This window comes from Carcharodon carcharias, chromosome 7 (genome assembly GCF_017639515.1).
Source record: "Carcharodon carcharias isolate sCarCar2 chromosome 7, sCarCar2.pri, whole genome shotgun sequence".
NCBI classification, from domain to species: Eukaryota; Metazoa; Chordata; class Chondrichthyes; order Lamniformes; family Lamnidae; genus Carcharodon; species Carcharodon carcharias.
In genome coordinates this window covers 118,651,657-118,671,048 of record NC_054473.1, presented here as the reverse complement: position 1 = coordinate 118,671,048, position 19,392 = coordinate 118,651,657, and the positions used below count along the sequence as shown (strand labels likewise).

The 19,392-nt window shown below is 43.9% G+C and overlaps 1 protein-coding gene and 1 non-coding gene across 2 annotated transcripts in view; one reads left to right on the top strand and one right to left on the bottom strand.

Annotated features, from left to right (window-relative positions):
* Positions 1 to 19,392, top strand: part of LOC121280034 (cyclic nucleotide-gated cation channel beta-1-like) — an 83,042-nt gene that overhangs the window by 35,627 nt on the left and 28,023 nt on the right. The window contains exons 10-14 of the mRNA XM_041191664.1: positions 7,614 to 7,822; positions 9,167 to 9,217; positions 11,034 to 11,120; positions 16,296 to 16,360; positions 19,091 to 19,213. Of these exons, the coding sequence (XP_041047598.1) occupies positions 7,614 to 7,822; positions 9,167 to 9,217; positions 11,034 to 11,120; positions 16,296 to 16,360; positions 19,091 to 19,213 (535 nt within the window). The remainder of the gene's footprint in view (positions 1 to 7,613; positions 7,823 to 9,166; positions 9,218 to 11,033; positions 11,121 to 16,295; positions 16,361 to 19,090; positions 19,214 to 19,392) is intronic.
* Positions 2,268 to 2,375, bottom strand: LOC121280658. Its single transcript, XR_005943685.1, has one exon. It is a non-coding gene; the product is annotated as a U6 spliceosomal RNA (small nuclear RNA).

Genomic DNA, 19,392 nt, shown 5'->3' with positions numbered 1-19,392 from the left:
TTGTTGCAGCAGTGGAGAGGGCAATTTACAATGCATGTAACTCATACTGTACACACCTGGGAATGTTTGATGGGGCAGTTTAAAAAGAGTATTAATCTGTATTTGGCCTGTGCTAGTGCTAATTGGGGAGTTCTTGGCATAGACACAAGATGCAAAATGTGCTCAATTCCAATCATTGCGATCTCACATATTGTTGCACAAAAAATCCCAGTCCTCCACTTCTCTCAAGAAAACATAAAATAAGCATTTTTCTAAAGCCTACATGAGCAAACCCCCTGAGGAATGGAGAAGCTTTAATGTAGATTGAACATTAGAATGGCGAGTACATCTGGGCAGCCTAAGTAAACCTTAGGGCATAGATCTGTCGGTCCATTTTACAACTCTGCATTGTCACTTTACCCATGCCATGGTCACTCACCACCAAAATATCGCTCACTATTTCCTGGATTTTCCTGGTCAGGGTATACATATTGACCTGCAGTTATGTGGACCCAAAAGAATGGCACAGGCTTGGTTGCAGGATTTGCCAGAAAGATGACATATTTAGACATCAGTCCACCTTTGGGCACCACTCCAGATCTTTTGTCTCCCTTAGTCTTCAACTTTTCTGAGGTATCCACAAGGTTCCTCTAAAACTTTTACTCAATTTCTGTGTGTCACCACAATTGAGGACATTTTTTTCTTTATTCTTTTTATGAGATGTTGGCATCACTGACAAGGCCAGCATTTTTGTCCCCTCACTAATTGCTCTTGGGCTGATTGGCTTGCTGGGCCATTGCACAGAGTAGTAAAGTGTCTACATTGCTGTGAACCCGGAGTCACACATAGGCCATGCAAGGACAGCAGATTTCCTTCCCTAAATAGCACTAGTGAACCAGATGGGTTTTTTTGGTCATTATTACTGAAACTAGCCTTTTAATTCCAGATTTTATTGATTTGATTTTAATTCCACCAGCTGCCATGGTGGTATTTGAACCTGTGTCTCCAGGGCATTAGGCTGGGCTGCTAGCTTACTAGTCCATTGACATTACCACTATGCCACCTCAATGCCAATGGAGAGGTTGTGTACTGACAGAGAGAGACTTAACCTTAATTTATACAATTAACAATGACTATTCTCAGAATGGGTACTGATGAAAGATTACAAACCTGAAACGTTGGGCTGGAATTTCATCCTAGAGGCGAGTAGTGGGAGTCAGGAAATATCCTGGCTTGGTATGGCCACCTTGGAAGAAATTGCCTGCAAAGGTGGATTTGTCATTCTGATGCTAACTGGAGTCAGGCTTGCCACCCCTGGAACAGTGCAAAGGCAGCGACTGGGGTGGTTAAAAGGCCTACCTCTGTGCTCTGGGACTTCGTTCCAGTTCTAATAAAAATTAAGGCCCTCTAGGCTTTGCCCCTCACACTCCCAGACATCCTCACCCACACACTTTCCATACCCCATCCATGCCAACTCAAGCCCCTCTACCCACCTCCCATGGCCCATCCATGCCAACCTCTGGGACTTCCATGCCCATCCATGCATTATACACTTTGTACAGAACCAATGAACCCTATAGTGAGAAAGATATATGTGGAAACACTTTTTAAAAAGTCATTCATAACTTTATTTAAAAAGCTGCTTTTAACTATAGCCCTATAAAATTGAAAATCCACAGATCTTTAAGAGGATCAATAGCATAAACTACAAGCACTTTACATCTCTTTATCTTGTATAAGTAAATATTGTGCAATTGACAAAATAGATTGAAGAGTAAGTGATATCAGTCAAGCAATGTTTTCCCTTGGGTACAGCTGTTTCAACAGACTAATGGATGTCTGAGCTGTCAGCCAAGAATGCATAATGAGGCTTGGATGGGTAAGACCTTTTAGTATTGCCTTTCAAAATGTTCCATCATCCAGACTATGATTCACAGTACCTCTGAGGGGCCACAAACCAAGCTGGCCCGACTCCATGAAAATTGCTGGGGGCTAGGAGATGTACATCCCTGCAAGGGAGCCGGCCAGATCGGAAGTTCAGGGTGCGGGCTTGTGCAGGTCACGATTCCACACCCTTAACCTATGCTGACAAAAATTAGGGAGGCCACAAATATGGCAGGGAATCCCAGAATCAGGTTGCAGTGTCTCCCTTACTCCGTGAAAATCCAGTCCATTAACTCTGTTTCGGTCTCCACAAGATGCCGCCAGACCTGCTGAGTATTCCCAGAATTTTCTGTTTAATTTCAGATTTCCAGCAACTTCAGTATTTTGCTTTTGTATTGGTATCCCTTTTTATGGAATGCTTCACGAATTTGCGTGTCATCCTTGCGCAGGGGCCATGCTAATCTTCTCTGTATCGTTCCAATTTTAGTATATGTGCTGCCGAAGTGAAACCCCAATTAATGTCCTCCACCTGCAAACAATTAAACAGAATTGAAATATAATTAACACGTATGATGTCCCCTCATGGGAAACTAATTGACCTCTTTGATGACTTGGCTGAGACACAAAATATCTATATGGGCATCTGTATGGGCGGCTAGAGCATTCACTGATAAATTTAACCAGAGAAAGAAGACATTCTTTTCCAAACTAAGTCAGGTTACATGATACAGGGAGTGGAAAGTTGAAACAAATGGCAGAGGATCAGCAACTGATGACTTCCGACACAGCACAGCTAATTGCCATGTTAGGAAAAACAATGGTGCGTGCAGCCAATGCATGCATCAGAAGCATGCAGAGTGGGTGGATTGTGATGTCAGATTTGGCAATCAACTTGTCATTTAGATGTCGCATGTCATGTTAATGCCCTCTCTTAAACACTCACAGCTGAACATGTGTTGAACTGAACAAATGACATTCCCCTGCCCCCACCCCCACCTCCACTACCACCCCCACCCTGCCACTAGTGCTATATAAAGGGATGACAACTGAACTTTCAGTGAGGTGCTTTTGGCTTTCTTTTGCTGCTGCAGAGTTAGTGCAAGTATTGTGTATTATGTTGTTGCAGGAGCTTATACGTTCTTTCAGTCAGAAGAATGGCATTGGACCTTTGCAAAGGATGGAGTGAATTTTAAAAGCTTCAGAACAGCTTGCTTTTAGTCATGGGGCTATAGTTGTAATTCCTCTCGGGATTCAACATGATAGGGAGATGGGACAGAGGCAGAAAAGAGGAGAAGCTGTGTGCAGAGTGAAGTTGAAGGCCCTCAACAGGAGACCATTCCCATCGAGGGTCTTCAAAGAACACTTCTACCTTTACGTGAGCCAGGAGCAGTGTCCGAGATGGTTAAGCTTCAACCAAGAGGTGGCCACATCCTGCAACTGGACTTGCAGCTGCAGAGTAGGGCAAGGATGGCACTGCCAGTGTCAAATTCACTGTGTTCCTCAATTTCTATGCTTCAGGACCCTTCCAGCACCAGCAACAATGGCAACTTTTCTCACTTTGCCATTCATCACAGCATCATGGCAGTAACTAAGGCCCTGTATGCAAATTGTGGGGACTAATAGTTTTGTCTCTAATTAGAGAGAAGCAGGAAGAACAGGTATCTACTTTGCCAGTGTAGCAGGCTTCCCAGTGGTGCATGGAGTCATCGATTGTATGCACGTGGCTCTTCAGGCAACCACATCTCAAGGAGAAGACGTATCAGAACTGTAAACGGTTTCACTCGCTGAGCACACAGTCAGTGTGTGACCACGCACAGAATATCATGTTTGTGAATGCCCACTATCCTGGGCCCAGTCATAATGCTTTTATCCTGCAGCAGTAAGCCGTTCCAGCCATCTTTGAACCACTAAGTCGAACCAAAGGCTGGTGATTTGGTGACAAAGGCTATCCTCTCTATCTTCTCTACACATGGCTCAGAACATCCCGTGCCCCATCAACTCCACCACTTGACCACACATGGACAGTGCCCTTACAACGAGAGTCAAACTGTGACCAAGAATATCATACAGCAAACCATCATTGTCCTCAAACAACAGCCTGGTTGCTTTGAATGCTCAGGACCAGTGTTGGTACGTGTGTGACAGTGGGGTGGAGCAGTGAATGTTCAGCATAAGTCCTGATTGCTAGAGATTGTTGATGGGTGAGTGATGAGGGTGTGGTACATTGAGCATTGTGTGAAGTTGATGGTGCAGTGGATAGGACTTGATATTTCAAGATGCATTCACTGACTTTAACCATTCTTGAGGTGATTGAATGTTTCTGGCACCCTTGTCATTTCCTTCGTTACATTGACCTCCATGGCTACCTGCTCCCATTTCCTTCAAAGTGCACATCAGGAGGACCTTCTAGTCCCTGCGGAAAAATGACTTATTTCCTCCTTTCCACTTATATCACTAATGCTTCCAGTGCAGCATTGGTGTTCCTGGGAGCCATCTCTCTGGCCTGTTCCTCCGTTTTCAGCTTTTTTCCTGCTCACAAAGTCTCATCCCAGCTAATTTCACTCTGCTGCAGCTGAAATTTACCTCCTGCTTATGATGTGGAGAAGGTGTGAGGGCAGACGCGCGGGAGATGGGCCGGACACAGTTGAGGGCCTTGTCAACTATTGTGGGTGGAAAACCTCAGTTAAGGAAGAAGGAGAACATGTTCGAGGAACTGTTTTTGAAGGTAGCATCATCAGAACAGATACGACCTACCGACTCCCACAGCTCCCTCGACTACAGCTCCTCATACCCCGCTTCCTGTAAGGACTCCATCCCATTCTCTCAGTTCCTTTGCCTGCGTCGCATCTGTTCTGATGATGCTACCTTCCAAAACAGTTCCTCTGACATGCCCTCCTTCTTCCTTAACCGAGGTTTTCCACCCACAGTAGTTGACAGGGCCCTCAATCGTGTCCGGCCCATCTCCCACGCATCCACCCTCACGCCTTCTCCTCCCTCCCAGAAACATGATAGAGTCCCCCTTGTCCTCATTTATCACCCCACCAGCCTCTGCATTCAAAGGATCATCCTCCGCCATTTCCACCAACTCCAGCATGACGCCACCACCAAACACATCTTCCCTTCACCCCGCCTGGCGGCATTCCATAGGGATCGTTCCCTCCGTGACACCCTGGTCCACTCCACCATCACCCCCTACTCCTCAACCCCCACCTAAGGCACCTCCCCATGCATACACAAAATATGCAACACCTGCCCCTTCACTTCCTCTCTCCTCACCGTCCAAGGGCCCAAACACTCCTTTCAAGTGAAGCAGCATTTCCCCCAACTTAGTCTACTGCATTCGTTGCTCCCAATGCGGTTTCCTCTACATTGGAGAGACCAAACGCAGACTGGGCGACCGCTTTGCAGAACACCTTCGGTCTGTCCGCAAGAATGACTTAGACCTCGCTGTCGCTTGCCATTTTAACACTCCACCCTGCTCTCTTGCCCACATGTCTGTCCTTGGCTTGCTGCATTGTTCCAGTGAAGCTCAACGCAAACTGGAGGAACAGCACCTCATCTTCCGACTAGGAACATTACAGCCTTCCGGACTGAATATTGAGTTCAACAACTTTAGATCTTGAACTCCCTCCTCCATCCCCAACCCCTTTCCATTTCTTCCCCCTCCCTTTTGTTTTTTCTAATAATTTATATAGATTTTTCTTTTCCCACCTATTTCCATTATTTTTAAATCAATACCTTTTATGCCCTTTTAGTCTTATTTCACCCCACCCCCACTAGAGCTGTCCCTTGTGTGTCCTGCCATCCATTCTTAATTAGCACATTCTTTTAGATAATATCACCACCTTCAGCATCTCTTTGTTCTTTTGTCTGTGACATCTTTTGGTTATCTCTTTCTATCACTGCTTGCTTGTCCCAAGAACCACCTCCCCTTCTCTCCCCCCCACCCCATCCCCCACCTTAAACCAGCTTATATTTCACCCCTCTCCTAGTTTTACTTAGTTCTGTTGAAGGGTCATGAGGACTCGAAACGTCAACTTTGTTCTTCTCCGCCGATGCTGCCAGACCTGCTGAGTTTTTCCAGGTATTTCTATTTTTGTTTTGGATTTCCAGCATCCGTAGTTTTTTGTTTTTATCTCTTAGATTAACTCGACTGTTGACTTGCCTAATTTAGCAAAGACCGATAATCTGACCTGAGACTTTCCTTTGCCTATAGGGTTGTATACCATCCAGGGGAGTGCATTTACTAATTGAGCCACTTGGACACCAGCCATCTAGTGAACCACTTAGCCAAGACCAGTCGATGTGTCATCCTCAACCCCTGACCCCACTTCAGCCCCATTTGCTGCAGAACTGCTTGGAGAGTTGACCTTATGTTTCATTCAAATTCCAACCATATCCCTATGTTGATGGCTAAACAATTTTGATAGTTCATTTCATTCCAGTGATAGGATTCACTCAACAGTAACATCAATTACTTGATTGAAACATACAAGATCCTGAGGGGTCTTGGCAGGGTGGATTTGGAGAGGATGTTTCCTCTTGTGAAAAAATCTAGAACTAGGGGTCACTGTTTAAAAATAAGGGGTAGCCCATCTAAAACAGTGATGAGGTGAATTTTTTTCACTCAGAGGGTCATGAGTCTTTGGAGCTCTCTTCCTGAAAAGGTGGTGGAAGCAGTCTTTGAATATTTTTAAGGCAGAGATTCTTGGTAAGCAAGTGGGTGATAGGTTATCAGCGGTAGGTGGGATGAGGATTTCAGGTTACTATCAGATCAGCCATGATCTTATTAAATGGTGGAGCAGGCTCGAAGGGCTGAATGGACTACTCCTGCTACTTGTTCATATGTATCAAATTTCCACACTTAATGATTCTGCAGTCTGCATACAGAATCTCATAAGCTTTAATTTTAAACTTGCACAGTCTGCTGATGTTACCTTGAAGTTCATGTTGCTGACTTCCTATCCACTTCCTTATCTTCTTGAGACTGAGGCCTGTAACCTAGCCCTCCACAGGCAATGCAAGCTCCTGTCTGCCTGGTAAATGCTCACCTGTAGGTGGCATGCCACATTTGTTTGTGTAAATATCACAAGTCCTGTGCTGATGTTTGAACTATTGAGCAGGTTGTAGCAGGGTTTACTTTAATGCTAATGGTAGTGATGGTCACACTAGTATTGCTGATATTTAATGCTGTGTTGGTGAGGTGTTGGTCCTCCTTGTCCTATCTTTGTTGACTAATTAATCCAGGTTCATCTGCAGAGAGATGAAAATTATTATCAGACAGTGCCATTATCCCAAATGTTGATATGTTTCTGTATCAAATAATGAGTTTGGAGCACACTCTGTACTGTTTATTTCAAAACACTCAGCAATATCAGTTTAATATATTTTAAAGATTGCCTACTTCCACTTCTATACTATCACCTGTTGTCCCCGTAGCACATTCAAATGCTTCTTTCTGTGGTAGTTGCAATGCATACTTCTAATGTAGGGTTTACTCTAATGTTAATGGTAGTAATGCTCACACTAGTATTGCTAATGTGTTGTGATTGGGATCTTATATTACTGCTGCTGGTAAATCAAAATGCAACTTGCCAACCTGTTAATTTAGTACCAGCTGAGCATGGTAACTGAGATCATTCTTGTACATTGTATCATCAAGTAATCAGTTCTGATTGAGTTTCACTGCCAGTTAAATTGTATTATACAATATTGAGTCTCTATAAAATAATTGTTGTCTCTTGTAATAGATCCATCATACGTACTGTGGTTATCCATTGTGGTGTTGGCCTGGAATTGGAACGTTTGGCTCATCCCTGTGCGTTGTACCTTTCCCTATCAAACACCTGATAACATCCACCTGTGGCTGTTGATGGATTATTTCTGTGATCTGATTTACCTGATAGACATAATTGTTTTCCAATCCCGTCTCCAGTTCGTACAAGGAGGAGACATTATAGTGAGTAATCATCTTAATTTCTTCCTCAGTAATTAATAAAAATTCTTCATACAGTCTACCCTTTCTGCCTTGTGTTGCCACTAACAACTATTAGTTTTTCTCATCAGCACCATCAGCCCAAACTATTGAGGTTCTTAGTTCTGCCTCACACTTCAATATATCCAATACTTTAACAGCAATTTGCCCTCATTTCAGGGAACAAGGACCAGAAGCAATTCCTAAGCATAGATTCCATGATCTATTCATTTGAGAACATTGATGCATACCATGGATTTTATTGAGGTTTATGAGGAGTGCATTTTCACATTAACATTAGGTTGTAGTTTTACATCCCACTCGATATTTATTTCCATTGGCTTCTCAGGTGGCCAAATTGCTACAGTCTGTTTACCACCTGGCGATTAAAGTGAACATTCACCTCATTATATACCCCATTAGCATATGTTAAAATGGCTTTAAAATACAACAAGCAAACACAAAGTTAGTGTTAATGCAAGGTTTAAGTTATCCTTCATTAATTCCATATCTTAACATTTTCAGGAAATTTTCCTGTTTTTAATCATATTGGACATTGGTAATAGTTAATGTTTTTAATGCTGATGCTCTTCAGCATTTCGGATGTGAGCCTTGTCGTTGTCCAAATTTGGTTCTGTAGTTTCCTGAATTGGGGAATTCTGAATTAAAATGTCTGAATTATTTGGCACTGAACCTAGCCAGCTTTAAACATAGGTTGAGAGCGGCACCTCAACTGCCTCATTATGGAATTCCGCCTTCCAACCCCGTCAGATTCGGATATTCACATATTCTTGTCCCTCGATAGCAACATGGGGAAATGTCTAATTGTAGCAGCACAATTAGCCTTCAACTAAGAAGGCCAAGAGGCAGATATTTTCTATCTGAGCAAAACTCTCTTCAAAGGGCCTGTGCGCACCCATTTCTTAAGAAAGCTTTGTGCTGGGTTGGGATAACCATAAAGCAACCCAGAAGCTGGTGGTGAAGTTGTTCCTTTTTTAAGCTGAATGTGACCAATAAGCTTCCATGAGCTGACCTTAGAGTGTATGGTGAACTGAAAACACTATTGGGGATAATATAGCAGGTGGTGTGTAAGGTCAGGCATCAGCAGATATGAAGGTCTCAAACATTGCCACAATTATCTTTATGCAACAGAGACTTTTAGAAACCTTTGACAGCCAAAAAAATACAGAACCTGGTCTAAGCTTAATATCTTATATTTGAGCTATTCTTTTGTCCTTGGGCACCACCACGCTCCATGTAACTAAAAGAAAATCCCATCCTTTAGTACATTGATTGATGTTAATATAACTTTGTGCTTCTGTTTTTCAGACAGCAAGGAAGCCTATGAGAGAAAATTACTTGAAAACCCCGAAATTCAAGGTGAGTCATTCCACTCGTAAGACCACCAGGGCATCATTGTGCAGTCTTTGAATCAGTTGCTTTGAATACTGTGAATTACTCTACTGGTAAATAACTCAGGGTATTATCCTACAGGTGGCATCTATAGGCATTGAAAATAGTATAAATGCATTTAAGGGAAACTGGATAACACATGTGGAAGAAAGGAATAGAAGGTTATGTTGCTGCAGTTAGATGAAAACGGTTGGGATGAGTCCCATGGAACAAAACACCATCTTGGATGAGTTGGCCTGCTTCTGTACTGTACATTTTATGTAATTCTATGTAATTCCATTAGAGATCACAAGCGCAATCTGATCATGTGTAGAACCATGGTCTTCCTGCCAGTTTCTTGGTTGTGGAAGGATGTGAAAAATATGCCTGTGGTGCATTGGGCCTGAGACCCTCCTTGTCACTGCACCCATTTTATCTTCCAATGTCACTTCTGGTGGGTGCCAGAAGCCTGTTCTGCCATCAGATTTCCAATTTTTCACTGCCTGGTTATATGCCTCAATAGTCTGATTTTAAGATAGTGGCTCTTTGTTCTTTTTGTGCTTCTGACATGAGTTAGTGGCTTTGTGCTATCATCTGCCAACAGCTGGAACAAATACTGTAAGGAGGTATAGAGTTCATAGGAACTTAGGAACAGGAAGAAACCATTAGCTCCATGAGCCAGTTCCAGCATTCAGTTAAATCATGGCTGATCTCCAACTTAACTCCACAAACTTACTTTTGTCCCATGTCTCTTGATATCTTTCGTTACCAAAAGAAAACTGTCAATCTCAGGTTTAAAAATAACAATTGATCTAGCATCAACCCCCATTTATGGAAAAGAGTTCTACATTTCAATAGAAGTATTTCCTAAACCCATCCCTGAAAGATCTGGCTCTAATTATTAAATTATACCAACTTGTCCTAGACTCCTCAACCAGTGGAAATAGTTTCTCCCTCTCTATTCCCCTTAATAAGTTGCAAATTTTGATTAAATCATCCCTTAACCTTCCTAATTGCAGGGTAAACAACCCTTTTAAAAAAAACTTCCCTTATAATTCACCCTTGAATTCCAGGTATCATTCTGGTAAATCTACAGTGCATTCCTTCCAAGAACAATATATATCCTTCATAGGGATGCTACCCACAACTGCTCACACTACTCCAAGTGTGGTCTAACTAGGGCTCTGTACAGCTGAAGCATGTCTCCTACCCCACCTTTGCTGGGTGTGACAGCAAAATCACTCCACCACTTGGAAGTGACTGTTGTAACGTACAGAAATGACTGAATTAACAACATGTGGTCATCACTTCAGAAGCATCGAGCTTTTCCTCCTATTGAGTGTCCAGCTAAACAGCCAGTTCATTAGCAACGATTCCTAAATCCATTGTACAGCCTGTTCTTTGTACAGAGAAAAACGATCAAAGAAAACTTTGATGGGTTTGTGTACCTTGGGTATTCTTCACCCTGCCATCAATCTTACTAATTAAATCATTTTGGCTCGTAAAATAATCCTCAGCTGATCAAGAGTGAGGTATAAGCTGTTCATCACTGCGGAACATTCCCATTCATTAAATAAATTGGATCAGTCCTCAACTGGTCTAACATTGATTGAAGAATGACCTCGCCACTTCTTCATGACTGTCACTAATGGGGTGCTCAAACCAGATCGAACTACACCTCAAGAACAAACCACACTCCTAACTAAGTGTGATATGTGGGAGGGACAGAATTTTCCAAAGTAGAAAAGAGAAAATGAACAAAGAAAAAATAATCTAAGTGTAAGTTTTCTGATTCTGTTTCTAGATGGACTTAGTGTCTCTTTTTCCCCTGGACATTTTGTACATTAAGCTAGGTTTCAGAACTTTTTTGAGGTTTCCACGCCTCTTGAAGGTGAGTTTGCTTGATGTTTTCTCCACCTTATTGAAGCTGTATTTGGACTTTATAATTATTAGATCCAATGTCTCTAGAGACAGTCTTGTGGCAGGAAATGAGTGTCATCAGCATTTGAATGCAATCAGAAAGAAATAATTACAAATAAATCACTTGCATTTATAAAGAACCATGTTCAACCTCAGGTTGTCTTAGAATGCTTTTCAGCCAACTAAGTAATTTTGAAGTGTAGTCATTGTTGTAACGTAGGAAATCAGGCAATCAATTTGCACACAGCAAGGTCTCATGGCAACATGCTATTGAGCAGATAATCTGTTTTATTGATGTAGATTGAGGGATAAGTAATGATCAGTTACTGGGGAGAACTTGGGTTTGCTGAACAGACACAAAGGGCAGGATTTTTGGGTCGGCAGGCAGCCACAACCAGTGGGCCTGGGAGTGGCCTGGGAACGGGCCGACGACCACGATTTCATGCTGACTGGCCAATTAACGGCTAGCCAGCGTGAAAGGCATGCTTAAATGCTTAGCATTGCTGGGGCGGGAGAGGCTGAGCACTGAAATCAGTGTGGGCAGGGGGAGCGCGGAAGGAAAACTTCCTGAAGGCAGAGAGCTGCCTCAGGCAGCTGACGAATTTAAAATCAATAAAAACAGAATGTATAAAATTGGGAAAAAATGTCCCCGCGTCAGAATAAGACACCTCAACATACAGATGATGAAAATATTTTCAAATCATTTGAATCCTTTTTTAAATTAATCACGGAAACCTTGTCCCGCCCTTGGATGAGGTTTTCTCAAAAATGCAAAGGCCACCTGGCCAATTCGCCAGCCTGCCAACCATAACGTCAGACGGGCTGTGAAAAATCGCTATCAATTGCTACTTTAATGGTCTTAATAGGCCTCTTAATTGGCGGTGGACGTGCTGCCGACTCCGGTGCGTGCTCGCTGACCTAAATATCACGTGAGTGTGCGATGACATCAGGATGCTCACCCAGGTACGCTATTTCATGTGTCAGGTGCACGCCCATATGTTGAGCGGAAAATTCTGCCCAAAGTCTTCCAAAGCCCATTGAAATTATTACGTTCAAATCACGGGCAGCTAAATTAGAGCACAGAGATAAAAACAAAAAATCTGCGGATGCTGGAAATCCAAAACAAAAACAAAAACAGAATTACCTGGAAAAACTCAGCAGGTCTGGCAGCATCGGCGGAGAAGAAAAGAGTTGACGTTTCGAGTCCTCATGACCATTCGACAGAACTTGAGTTCGAGTCCAAGAAAGAATTGAAATATAAGCTGATTTAAGGTGTGTGTGTGGGGGGGCGGAGAGAGAGAGAGGTGGAGGGGGGGGGTGTGGTTGTAGGGACAAACAAGCAGTGATAGAAGCAAATCATCAAAAGATGTCAACAGCAATGGTACAAAAGAACACATAGGTGTTAAAGTTAAAGTTGGTGATATTATCTAAACGAATGTGCTAATTAAGAATGGATGGTAGGGCACTCAAGGTATAGCTCTAGTGGGGGTGTTTTTTTTTTAATTTTTTTTTTAAATAATGGAAATAGGTGGGAAAAGGAAAATCTTTATAATTTATTGGAAAAAAAAGGAAGGGGGAAACAGAAAGGGGGTGGGGATGGGGGAGGGAGCTCACAACCTAAAGTTGTTGAATTCAATATTCAGTCCGGAAGGCTGTAAAGTGCCTAGTCGGAAGATGAGGTGTCGTTCCTCCAGTTTTCGTTGGGCTTCACTGGAACAATGCAGCAAGCCAAGGACAGACATGTGGGCAAGAGAGCAGGGTGGAGTGTTAAAATGGCAAGCGACAGGGAGGTTTGGGTCATTCTTGCGGACAGACCACAGGTGTTCTGCAAAGCGGTCGCCCAGTTTACGTTTGGTCTCTCCAATGTAGAGGAGACCACATTGGGAGCAACGAATGCAGTAGACTAAGTTGGGGGAAATGCAAGTGAAATGCTGCTTCACTTGAAAGGAGTGTTTGGGTCCTTGGACGGTGAGGAGAGAGGAAGTGAAGGGGCAGGTGTTGCATCTTTTGCGTGGGCATGGGGTGGTGCCATAGGAGGGGGTTGAGGAGTAGGGGGTGATGGAGGAGTGGACCAGGGTGTCCCGGATGGAGCGATCCCTACAGAATGCCGATAGGGGGGGGTGAAGGGAAGATGTGTTTGGTGATGGCATCATGCTGGAGTTGGCAGAAATGGCGGAGGATGATCCTTTGAATGCGGAGGCAGGTGGGGTGATAAGTGAGGACAAGGGGGACCCTATCATGTTTCTGGGAGGGAGGAGAAGGCGTAAGGGTGATGCGCGGGAGATGGGCCGGACACGGTTGAGGGCCCTGTCAAGGACCGTGGGTGGAAAACCTCGGTTAAGGAAGAAGGAGGACATGTCAGAGGAACTGTTTTTGAAGGTAGCATCATCGGAACAGATGCGACGGAGGCGAAGGAACTGAGAGAATGGGATGGAGTCCTTACAGGAAGTGGGGTGTGAGGAGCTGTAGTCGAGATAGCTGTGGGAGTCGGTGGGTTTGTAATGGATATTGGTGGACAGTCTATCACCAGAGATTGAGACAGAGAGGTCAAGGAAGGGAAGGGAAGTGTCAGAGATGGACCACGTGAAAATGATGGAGGGGTGGAGATTGGAAGCAAAATTAATAAATTTTTCCAAGTCCCGACGAGAGCATGAAGCGGCACCGAAGTAATCATCGATGTACCGGAGAAAGAGTTGTGGAAGGGGGCCGGAGTAGGACTGGAACAAGGAATGTTCCACATACCCCATAAAGAGACAGGCATAGCTGGGGCCCATGCAGGTACCCATAGCCACACCTTTTATTTGGAGGAAGTGAGAGGAGTTGAAGGAGAAATTGTTCAGCGTGAGAACAAGTTCAGCCAGACGGAGGAGAGTAGTGGTGGATGGGGATTGTTCAGGCCTCTGTTCGAGGAAGAAGCTAAGGGCCCTCAGACCATCCTGGTGGGGGATGGAGGTGTAGAGGGATTGGACGTCCATGGTGAAGAGGAAGTGGTTGGGGCCAGGGAACTGGAAGTTGTTGATGTGACGTAAGGTGTCAGAGGAATCACAGATGTAGGTGGGAAGGGACTGGACAAGGGGAGAGAGAAGGGAGTCAAGATAACGAGAAATGAGTTCTGTGGGGCAGGAGCAAGCTGAGACGATCGGTCTACCGGGGCAGTTCTGTTTGTGGATTTTGGGTAGGAGATCTGCCCCGGTAGACCGATCGTCTCAGCTTGCTCCTGCCCCACAGAACTCATTTCAAGTGAAGCAGCATTTCACTTGCATTTCCCCCAACTTCGTCTACTGCATTCGTTGCTCCCAGTGTGGTCTCCTCTACATTGGAGAGACCAAATGTAAACTGGGCGACCGCTTTGCAGAACACCTGCGCTCTGTCCGCAAGAATGACCCAAACCTCCCTGTCGCTTGCCATTTTAACACTCCACCCTGCTCTCTTGCCCACATGTCTGTCCTTGGCTTGCTGCATTGTTCCAGTGAAGCCCAACGCAAACTGGAGGAACAACACCTCATCTTCCGACTAGGCACTTTACAGCCTTCCGGACTGAATATTGAATTCAACAACTTTAGGTCGTGAGCTCCCTCCCCCATCCCCATCCCCTTTCTGTTTCCCCCTTCCTTTTTTTTCCAATAAATTATAAAGATTTTCCTTTTCCCACCTATTTCCATTATTAAAAAAAAATAAAAAAAACACCCCCACTAGAGCTATACCTTGAGTGTCCTACCATCCATTCTTAATTAGCACATTCGTTTAGATAATATCACCAACTTTAACACCTATGTGTTCTTTTGTACCATTGTTGTTGACATCTTTTGATGATCTGCTTCTATCACTGCTTGTTTGTCCCTACAACCACACACCCCCCCCCACCTCTCTCTCTCTCCGCCCCCCCACACACACACCTTAAATCAGCTTATATTTCAACTCTTTCTTGGACTCGAACTCAAGTTCTGTCGAAGGGTCATGAGGACTCGAAATGTCAACTCTTTTCTTCTCCGCCGATGCTGCCAGACCTGCTGAGTTTTTCCAGGTAATTCTGTTTTTGTTTTTGTTTTAAATTAGAGCACAGCTTGTTTTCAGGTGCTATGTGACTGCTGAGGGCCCCAAAATGACTGCCAGGAAGCACACATGCTCTAATGGCTAGAAATGTGCCACCTGCTATATTGGGTATAAGAAAAAAAAGGATTTCTTTCCTGACACCTGAAGTAGGGATTGGGCCCTTTGATTTTACAAATAAGTGATGCAGCATCTGCTTTAGCTCTCCACCCCAACATTGGTTTGCTTCAGGGAAAAATAGCTCTAAACATTGTATGCATAAATAAAGGTAAATACTTACCACAATTGCCTTTGCTCCCAATACTAAGCTCCCTGGTCTCCAGACCCTGTCCCCAGCCTCTGATGTCCACAAATGCCCAGCTCTGGCCTTTGCCCTTGCGGTCCTGCCTCCAATCTCCCTCCCTTCATCCCAATCATGACTTTTAGGCCTCCTGAAGCCCCCAATCACTCCCTGCTCCAGCAGTAAGTCTGGGACATCGAATCTGCCTCTGACCATTGCAATGCCATCCAAAGACCCCGAACCCTCTCTGGCTCCTTGACACCATCCAAAAACTCCTATGCCTCTCTGACTCCGCAGCACCTTCCAAAGACCCCAGTGCACTGGGATGGCTCCCTGCTTTAGTCTGCATGGAATCTTACAGCACTGAAGGAGATCACTCAGCCCATCGTGCCTATGCTGGCTCTTTGAAAGAGCTACCCAATTAGTCCCACCCCCCCTGCTCTTTCTTCATGTCCTAGCAAACTTCTCCTTTTCAAATATATAGCCAATTTCTTTTTGAAAATTACTACTGAATCTGCTTTCACCATACTCTCAGGTAGTGCTTTCCAAATCATAACAATTCAATAATAATTAGGCTGACCTGGAACATTTGCCAACATTAGTAGATAAGCTGGGTGGCTATGAAATTAGCCACACTGGCTTTGTGTTAGCTTTGGCAGGAGGCTGAATTGTGTTTTATTTATTGAGTAAACAGTCATTAACTGATGTTTTTTGTAATTACACAATTTTATTGCTTTTAGTTTAGCATTGCACTTGTTATAGCATGGTATATACAATGATATTATTGAATTAATGTTCATTAATTTTTTGTAACAGTACATGACCTTTTTTGAATTTAATGACCGACTGGAAGCAGTAATGAGCAAGGCCTATATATATAGGTGCGTATGATTGATTATAGTGTTCAGACAGATGTTATATTCCAGGTCTCAGTAATATGGATGAGTGCAGCTCCAGCAACACTCAAGAAGCTTGACACCATCCAGGACAAAGCAACCTGCTTGTTTGGCACCCTATCCATAAATATTCACTCCCTCTGCCACTGAGACACAGTAGCAGGAGTGTGTACTATCTACAAGATGCACTGCAGAAATTCACCAAGGCTCCTTAGACAGCACCTTCCAAACCCCTGAGCACTATCATCTAGAAGGACCAGGGCAGCAGATACATAGGAACACCACCGCCACACATCTTCCCTTCACCCCCTCTATTGGCATTCCGTAGGGATCGCTCCCTCCAGGACACCCTGGTCCACTCCTCCATCACCCCCTACTCCTCAACCCCCTCCCCATGCCCACGCAAAAGATGCAACACCTGCCCCTTCACTTCCTCTCTCCTCACTGTCCAAGGACCCAAACACTCCTTTCAAGTGAAGCAGCATTTCACTTCCATTTCCCCCAACTTAGTCTACTGCATTCGTTGCTCCCAATGTGGTCTCCTCTACATTGGAGAGACCAAACGTAAACTGGGCGACCGCTTTGCAGAACACCTGCGGTCTGTCCGCAAGAATGACCCAAACCTCCCTGTCGCTTGCCATTTTAACACTCCACCCTGCTCTCTTGCCCACATGTCTGTCCTTGGCTTGCTGCATTGTTCCAATGAAGCCCAACGCAAACTGGAGGAACAACACCTCATCTTCCGACTAGGCACTTTACAGCCTTCCGGACTGAATATTGAATTCAACAACTTTAGGTCGTGAGCTCCCTCCCCCATCCCCATCCCCTTTCTGTTTCCCCCTTCCTTTTTTTTCCAATAAATTATAAAGATTTTCCTTTTCCCACCTATTTCCATTATTTTTTTTTAAAATTTAAAAACACCCCCACTAGAGCTATACCTTGAGTGCCCTACCATCCATTCTTAATTAGCATATTCGTTTAGATAATATCACCAACTTTAACTTTAACACCTATGTGTTCTTTTGTACTATTGTTGTTGACAACTTTTGATGATCTGCTTCTATCACTGCTTGTTTGTCCCTACAACCACACCCCCACTCCACTTCTCTCTCTCTCTCTCTCTCCGCCCCCCACACACACACCTTAAACCAGCTTATATTTCAACTCTTTCTTGGACTCAAACTCAAGTTCTGTCGAAGGGTCATGAGAACTCGAAACGTCAACTCTTTTCTTCTCCGCCGATGCTGCCAGACCTGCTGAGTTTTTCCAGGTAATTCTGTTATTGTTTTTGTTTTGGATTTCCAGCATCCGCAGTTTTTTTGTTTTTACCACATGGAAGTTTCTGTCCAAGCCACTCACCATCCTGACTTGGAAAAATATCGCAGTTCCTTCACTGTCATTGGGTCAAAATCCTGGAACTCACTCCCTAACAGCACTGTGGGTTTACCTACACCACATGGACTGCAGCAGTTCAAGAAGGCAGCTCACCACCTCCTTCTCAAGGGCAATTAGGGATGGGCAATAAATGCTGGCCAAGGCAATGAAGATCACATCCCTTGAATGAATAAAAGAAAGTTAGATCTTGGGATTGCATCCTGTGTAACACAGTGACACCCAAACACACTCTGATAATACCCTCTGTGAAACAGTGATACCTAGGCACTGTCTCCGTAACACCATGATTCCCAGATACTTTCCCCTTTAAATTCAGTGCTATGAGGTGATATTGTCTTTTTGTAACACAATGATACCGGGGTCTTGACTCCTTTAAACCCAGTGATATCTGGAGTATCTGTTATGCTATATCTGGATATCACTATGTTACTGGGTCACCCAGAGACAGTCAGAATTTCCTCATACTGAGGTTCAATGAAAACCAGAGACATGACTCTCTCTCCCTCTCTCTTCAGGTGCCATGCCTGTAAGAGGGCATTGCTGACCATGGATTTCCATGTGTTGGTCCATTGTTATGCTTATTACTGCAGTGTTTTCTGTTACCTTCTGCAGGTTCTTGCTGACTAGGAGATTCTCCTGCTCTTACCACCTGCCATAGGTTTATTGGAAGGATTTGCAGATTGAAAATGGGTCTTTTTCAGGTTGGCAAGATGTAACAAGTGTGTGCCACAGGGATCAGTGCTGGGAACTCATCTGTTCAAATTTATATAAATGACTTAGATGAAGGGATTGAAGAGATGGTTGTCAGATTTGCAGATGAGACGAAGATAGGTAAGGCAGTAAGTTGTGAATAGGACATAAGGAGGCTACAAACGGACATAGATAGGTTAAGTGAGTGGGCAAAGATCTGGCAGATGTAGTTTAATGTGGGAAATGTGAAATTGTCCATTTTGGCAGGAAGAATAAAAGAGAAGTATATTATCTAAATGGTGAGAGATTGCAGAGCTGTGAGGTGCAAAGGGACCTGGGTGTCCTAGTACGTGAATCACAAAAGGCTAGTATGCAAGTATAGCAAGTAATTAGGAGAGCTAGTAGAATGTTATCATATTTCGTGAGGGGAATTGAACTCAAAAGTAGGGAGATTATGCTTCAGTTGTACAGGGCATTGGTGAGACCATATTTGGGGTACTATGTACAGTATTGGTCACATTATTTAGGAAAGGATGTAAATACATTGGAAATAAACCAATGATGATCTTTCCAATTATGTTTAAAAAAAGTGATAGTGCTGAATATAAAAGAATACCTTGTGTTTTACAGAGTGATTAGGACCACAATATACCTACTGTACAGCCTCCATATAAATACCTGTCTGTACTACTGGGCATCTGACTATGAAGGAATTGGAGCTACAAAGTGGGTCTATGACGGTGAGGGTAACAGGTAAGGATCTTTCCGTGCTTCTGTGCGTCGGGGATTTGACAAATCAGATTTGTTGCTTTTTAAAAAGTTTTCCATTTGACATATTTGCCTACACTTTATAGGCAGGATCCTCCACTGAAGCTCCATTAGAAAACAGGGACAGGAAGCACCCTTTTGAACTGGGAAGGCCATGCTGAAAT